At 38.2% G+C, this 7,722-nt stretch overlaps 1 protein-coding gene across 1 annotated transcript; it reads right to left on the reverse strand.

Annotated features, from left to right (window-relative positions):
• Positions 1-381: 381 nt before the first annotated feature.
• On the reverse strand, positions 382-2,662 carry LOC131437499 (UDP-glycosyltransferase UGT4-like). The gene is made up of 5 exons (XM_058606885.1): positions 2,178-2,662; positions 2,031-2,118; positions 1,390-1,976; positions 889-1,331; positions 382-825 (listed from the first exon to the last, which is right to left on the reverse strand). The coding sequence occupies exons 1-5, from the start codon at positions 2,331-2,333 to the stop codon at positions 537-539; spliced, it is 1,563 nt and encodes a 520-aa protein (XP_058462868.1). The 5' UTR covers positions 2,334-2,662; the 3' UTR covers positions 382-536.
• Between the last annotated feature and the right edge of the window lie 5,060 nt (positions 2,663-7,722).

Consider the following 7,722-nt stretch of genomic DNA (forward strand, 5'->3'; position numbering starts at 1 on the left):
ACATTAAATTTGAAAGCTGTATACTGTAAATGAGTTCAGTTCCAGAATTATAGAACTAAATGAACTGAGAACTATTTTCATGAACATGAATTCCGAACCTGAATTTCGACACTGAATTCAGAGCCAGTCCCAGATTCCGAATTTAGTACAGTTCCAGTTCCTGAATGCACAGAATTCAGGTTTTGGTGTGGATTATCTATTTTTGGAAGTATAAAAGAAGCATTTCAGTTATATTCGTATTCACGTCTTCGAGTTATGTCTCTGACATTACCAACCCGCAATTTTTTTTAAAATAATTTCTGATTCATAAATCCTACTCATAAAAAAAATTATTCTCGATTTGTCCAAAATATGGTATGCGAATTTGAGAAAATAGAGATGTTTATTTTATGTGCATCCGTATATTCACTATAGTAGCATAATATAGCGTAAAACGTAAAAGAGCAGTGTGAATCATATGACAAATAACTTTGAGCAGTGCTCTTCTATTTTATTTCTTTGGCATGCAAACTAACTTCCTTTCTTTAAAGCTCACACTAGCTCTGTTTACTCTTTTTCCGACGCTGTGATTGTCCTTTGAAAATCATGGATATCAAACAAATTATTTTTACTAACAGACCAAGAATCAATCCGCATCCGGCGGCAATGAGAACATATACGTCAAGATTGTTATACTCGATAAAGTTAAGATGCTGGGCAGAGGATTTCAAGTGTTCTGCACCATCATGGCGGAGAACATAGTTCACCCAGTATTTCGCCATGTCCATTGCAGGCAGCGGTTGATCGCGCAGTCGTTTTGAAATGGTCTGCACATTCTTCGTATATCTGTAAACATAGAAGGTGTTGATACTGTAATTATATTCGAGATTCGAATCGGTAGGTATTTACTTGACATTATTAAGCACCTCGTTTAGTGCATAATTGAACGATTGCTCGGTTAGGTTTCCCAGACTAACTCCTACGCCCCAACCGGCCAATTCGGCGCGAGCCATATTCAAAAGTTGATCTCCAAAGACTGGTATTCCAACGACGGGCTTTCCATGGTGAATCGACTCGGTGCAACTCAGTAGTCCACCGTGGGTTATAAATAGTTTTACGTTGGGGTGAGCCAAAATGTCGTCCTGTGGAAGCCACTTGCCCAGTAGATACTTGTTTTTGTCCAGCAACAGAGATTCGTCATCCCATTTCCAGATTACGGTTTGCTTAAGTTTTGATAGCGAGTTCAAAATAGCATCACGCTTCTCGGGATCCAGTTTAGATGGTTTGATATTCGAGCCCAAGGAAAAGTAGATTACACCGTGCGTAGAGTTTTCAATAAAGTTAAGAATGTTCTGAAGAAACGTAGACGTTTTTTTTTTCTAGTCTTAAAAGAATGTGATCAAATCTTACCGACGGTAATGGGTTGACCTTACGATTCACGTGGAATCCTCCGATCTCGATCATATTCGGAACATATGGACGTGGAAAACTCAGACTGAAGTGACTGTTAACCAGTATCACCGATACCGCGTGCTTCTTCATTTCTTCCAATGACCTCTTGGCATTTGGGAATGCTTCTCGATACAGCTGATCTTGGACTGGATCGATCAATATGGACATCAAAGTGTCATCCAAAACGTTGAAAAGAACGTTAGCAAACCTTTGCCAGAAGCTCATACGATCGGTAAAGCTCAGATGCACGTGTGGCACGTACGATAAAGGCTGTGGAGTTCCAACCAATATGTTGATCCAGTTCACTACACCATGGGTGGTAAGTCCGATAACCGGACAGTTGAAGTGTTCCGCAAATCCGAGCAGAGCGTGATCAAAGAAGATTTCCAATATCAACAAATCGAATTTCTGATCGGATTGTAGTAGTTTCTGCACTTCCGGCGAATGGAGAGTGGTATTGGATAAATTATTTATAACTGTGTACATTTCGATCATTTTTTGAATCGGACTTTTTGCGGTATCTTTGAATACTTTATCAAGCCAATCTGTTTAGAGAAAGTTACTTATTTTAATGAACTCAAAACTATTTTTGTACTTACCATCGAAGAATTCCTTGTCGATTTCAATTTCGATGTGATGATAATTGGTGGGCGGTTTCGATAGTTTAAACGGGCTCATGTCAGTGATCTGAAGAAGTTTATCCTAGTTCCATTATTTGTCTCACGATCATATAACTGATGTCTTACCTCATGTCCGTCCAGTGCCAGTTCCTTCAGCAACGAAGAACCGAGTATCCAATGTGACTTTGAAGGGGTAGGAAAAACTCCTAAAATTTTTGCTGTTTCGGCGGATTCCCATCCGAAAACAAACATTAACAAAATAGCACATACCAAAATATTCATTGTATCAGAACTGCTTGAGGAACACTGATCTCATCGTCCGCTAATCAAAAAATCTTAAATGAATGACTTTTATTTTTATCTCTCTCTCTACCTAAGTGAGTTGCTAACTCGCGTGATACTGATAAGTTTATGCCTGTTCATTCGGCTTCCTCGTTCAAGCATATTTGGACAGTCAGTCGACAAAAATCGTAGGTTGGTATTTGTTGTGGAGGGATGAAATTGAAATAGTAGTATCTCGTATCTAACTATCACGTTGTCTACCGTACTAAAAATTAAAACCGCAATCATTATCATTTAATCAAATGCGCTAGTATGCTGAAAACGTTCTTGGTACGATACTCGGTAATAATGTTCGTAGAATACGGAGCAATACTATTTATACAAATGGCAAAAAAAAATTATTTGGTCGATTACGTCACTTGTACGCCTATATCTCCGAAACTTTAAATGTCAGGCATATAAATTTCGAAATCGACTCACCGCCTAATTTTAGCCTCGAACGAGCCTAAAATTATTGATATCGGTCAATCCATATACAAGAAAATTGAACGGTAATGAGTTTTGAAGTTCACGTCACTTATTCCATTATATCACCGGAATAATATCTGAAAGTCACTTGCACGTCAAACCTGAACTAATAGTAGTTTCCAAACTTTTACAACAAATCTCTTAGAATTTATGACATTCACTCTGAATGCAACGGACGCTGGCAACTACGTAGAAACTCTTTACACTGACTTTAGCAAAGCTCTTCTACACTTCTACACAAACTACAAAAATATGGCATAGAACATAGCCCTCTGGAATTGCTCAAATCATACTTAACGAATCGTGTACAGGTAGTCCGCTTCCAAAACATACTATCTGAACAAATTAATGTAACTTCTGGCGTACCTCAGGGTTCTCACTTTTCATTTTACATATAAACGACATTTCCTTCATACTCAACAATCTGAAAGTGCTTATATATGCAGACGACATGAAACTCTTCATGGAAATTAAAAATATCAACGACGCTGTAAAATTCAGAACGAAATCAATCTATTCCACATTTGGTGCTGCAAAAGTCTACTCCAACTCAATGTAAAAAAATGTAACTCAATAACTTTCAGCAGGAGAATGAAACTATATCTATAAACATACATCTAGGAAACCAACTTGTAGAAAAATTCTATATTGTATTCTATAAATAAATTTCAAACGAGCCTAAGTTTGTTGAAAGCGATTCGCCATCTTCGAGAAAATGAACCGGGTAGAAATTAAGCGCGTTTTGTCGGTTACGTAACTTATACCATTTTGTTGCCGGGATCAGAAGTGACAGTCATTTGATCTTCGAACTTCATGAATGGCTTAATAGTAGATTTAAAAAAAGACTAAGTTTGTTAAAATCGCCTCAGCCATCTTCGAGAAAATCGAGTGATAAAAAAATCGTTTGAAGGTGCACACACATACATACACGCAGTGATATTTTCCTATCTCGTCGACATGTCTAAAATCTTATAGTCACCAATGAACGAAAAAACCTAGATAGCCTTTAATTTAAATCTAAGGTTGTTAAAACGGGATTTTATTGTTAAGAAATATAAGTGAGTTTCATTTTTGCCTTTCTCATAGAGAAAGGTTATTCAATCACTGTGAAAACCGACTTTTGAACCGACACATATTTTTATATATCATTCGACTCAGTTCGTCGAGTACGCAAAATGTCTGTGTTTGTGCGCGAGGGCGCGCGTGTGTGTGTATGTAACGTTTTTTTGCTTTTCTCGGAGATGGCTGAATCGATTTTCACAAACAACTTCAAATGAAAGGTCTTGTGGTCCCATACGAAATTCATGAACATTTATTGGATCCGGCTCCTGGTTCCGGAATTATGGGGTAAAATGGGCAAAAAATTGTGAAAATAAGTGCTCCAACATTTTTCGGAGATGGCTCACCGATTTTCACAAACTTAAATTCAAATGAAAGCTCATTAGGTCCCATACTAAACTCCTTAATTTCATTTTGATGTTACTTCCGGTTCTGGAGTTCTTGGGTAAAATGTGCAAAATAGTGATAATATGTTTTTTAGCTTTTTTCCTAGATGGCGCGACCGATTTTAACAAACTTAAGTTCAAATGAAAGGTCCTGTGGTCCCATATTTTGACAGGTAATACTGCTTATAAAACATGTACAAACTTTGCGTTTTATCCACGGGAAAAATAACACAAGTTGAAAATAAATGTCACTGATGCAGCTCATTTAAACAATATCGAAGTATCCACGCCATCTGGACAAACCCCTCGTAAGATCCAACTCATCAGCCTCTGCCGACCACAAGCTGGAGACTGGATCACCAGATTTGCGGTAATCAGCATATGACTATGCGAACCAAATATCGTTATAAATCAATAAATTGTTCTAGTCTTAACTACTGTTAAGCAGTGATGGAATATCACTAGAGTGATACACCGTTTTGTAAGTATCATGCCTACACTGTGTATGCAGCCAACGAAACCCGCACAAAACGGAAAGCACTCTTCCTCTCAGTGTCGAATAGACAGACTTTCAATGTGTAATTGTGATTAGAGCAGCTGATGCGAGTGAATCACATTCTCTTCGCATGAATCGCTATCACGCGCTCTCGTCAAATTCACGTAAGTGTCCACTGGCGTGTGGCGGTGAGCGAATAGTTCTTGGATTTATTTTTGAATTTATAGAAGGCAGCGCTGGCCTTGCTATGAAAATCTTTTTCGCAGCAAAGAACAACGAAACTTCAACGATAAATTGTTTTTTTTTTTTTTTGCTGAATATGCGTGCCCCACGCTTCTCTTACGCGAACCGTACACCAGAGTGTTCACCGGCATGTACACTTTGGTGAAAATATTTACGTCCACATCAGAGAATTTGAGAGCTCTGCTCTAGAATTTTTGTGTGATTCAGCGCTAGAGGCGAAAGAAAATAAACACGCGCTCGTAAGCTACGTGCACACTTTATATAACAGTGGTCAAGGATGGCTTTTATCGTATCAAAGAACGCTCACTGGCAACTCTTCAACGATTGAATCAGTGCCATCAAAGAGAGACGGATATTTCGCAACAACAAAAACCCGGCATGGCTCATTTAACATAGAATCGACACCAGTGCGAGAGCGAATTTCTCTCGATGACATTTCTGAGAAGCAAAGGTTAGCACGCTGCTGTGGGGATCCTCTCTGAAGCAACAAACGGTCGCTTATTCTCGTTTCGCGATTCGATTCTATACAGGCAGTTGATAATTGCGATAGAATCATTTCTACTATTGCCGCTTATTCTAACTATGTGCATATAACCTTTGTATAATTTGTGTCTATGAAAAAGTATGTTAATGTTCCACACAAGGGTTTTGAAATATTGCAACCTAGTACGAGAATCATCAAGTTGAATCATCGATTCGATTTTCTGCGATAATTGTCAACTTGCGATTCTCTCTTGGGAAATTCCACACAGCATCGATCATTATCAGACTGTAAATTTTTCTTAAGGGCGTGGAATACTCAGAGTATGAAGTGGAGCGAAGAAATGCAGCTAAATTCTCTCACGGTTCATGTATTGAGAGACTCGAGTTCTTGTAGCATCTTCTACCGGATTTAAAATGTTGTATACAATATAGATAGCAATATAGCAGCTTCTGTCAAATTTTCGGCAATCACCAACACTGACAGTGCACAGTGGTCCAGGAAGCAAAATTAGCAGGAAACAATTGTTTACGCTTTTATTATTGGCCTCAGAGATTTGAAGTCTTCGGCACATTAGTTCCACTTAATAAACTGGGTGTTTCGGCCATAGTGGTTTTAGGGTGGTCCTAAAACAAACTATGAATTAAAAAATTATTTCAAAATCTGGATGAGATAGAACAATGCATCCTTCCACAATAATTTAGAATAATCAATTTAAGGCAACTTTGTCGAAGATATTGGTTGTGTATCTTTAACCGTTTTTAAATTAGAACGGTTAAAATATCCTTAGTTAGGGTGCTTCTTAAAGAAACAGTTTTTATTCAATAACTTTTTCATTTGAATTTTCTCAATAAAGTAATGTTCTAAGAAATTCAGGAGCCTAAAAAGACGCAACTTTTAGTGGAAGAAAATTTTTTTTATACTACCTGGTTCAATAGTTATGTAAGATTTTAACAATAAAATACGCCATAACATAAATAACAACAATAAATAACATAATAGTTTCTAAAAATGGCGCAATCCGTAATATAACAGTTTCTAAAAATGGCGCAATCCGAAAAAAAAAATTTGCTTGCATTTGATAGCTTGTACTTTTTTATATAATATGAGAAAAAATTGGAAAACAGTTATTTTTCTATCTCATTTAAATCAAAATTATTTTTGTACGTTATCATATAGCATGATAGTGAAGAATATTTTATTTGAACAATTTTAACAAGTCATTTAGGGGTTAACCTAAGTTTGTGCTTAGGGCACATAACCGTTTTCACTTTTCCTTACGTTTCGTCTTAGACTCGTCAGTGCAGAACAGTTCAAATTGAACTGCTTAATGCAAACTTAAACAGTTAAACTTGAACCGCTATACAAACGTAAAGTTAATGCTATTTGCAAAACACTTATTAATCAGCCTCCACTTGATCGATCCACCTTGCTCGTTGCGCTCCTCTTCTTCTTGTACCAGTCGGATTAGATTCAAGAATCATTTTCACTGAGCTGTCGTCCGACATCCTTCCCAGCCCATCGTAGACGTCCGATTTTAGCTGTCCGTACGATGGGTGGTCCCCCTAGCAGCTGTTGCAATTCGTGATTCATACGCCGTCTCCACGTTCCGTCTTCCATCTGCACTCCGCCATAGATGGTCCTCAGTATCTTTCTTTCGAAAACACTGAGGGCGCGTTGGTCCTCTGCCAACATAGTCCAGTTCTCGTGGCCATAGAGAAAAACCGGTCTAATAAGCGTTTTGTAAATGGTCAATTTCGTGCGTTGGCGTACTTTTCTCGATCGAAGGGTTTTTCTGAGTCCAAAGTACGCACGATTCCCTGCCAAAATACGTCTCTGTATTTCTCTGCTGGTGTCATTTTCAGCGGTCACCAGTGAGCCCAAATACACAAACTCGATAATCACCTCGATATCGTCGCCGTCTATCAATATTCGTGGTGGGAGGCGTAGTGTTTCTTCTCTAGAGCCTCTTCCTTTCATGTATTTTGTTTTCGACGCATTTATGCCCAGTCCGATACGCATAGCTTCAGCTTTCAGTCCGATGTAGGTTTCCGTCATCTTCTCAAGGTTACGTGTCACAATATCAATATCATCAGCGAAGCCAAAAAGTTGTACGGACATTCGGAAGATCGTGCCACTCGTGTCGATCCTCGCTCTTCGAATCACACATTCCAAGGCAATATTGAACAAGATGCA

This window comes from Malaya genurostris, chromosome 3 (genome assembly GCF_030247185.1).
Source record: "Malaya genurostris strain Urasoe2022 chromosome 3, Malgen_1.1, whole genome shotgun sequence".
NCBI lineage: Eukaryota > Metazoa > Arthropoda > Insecta > Diptera > Culicidae > Malaya > Malaya genurostris.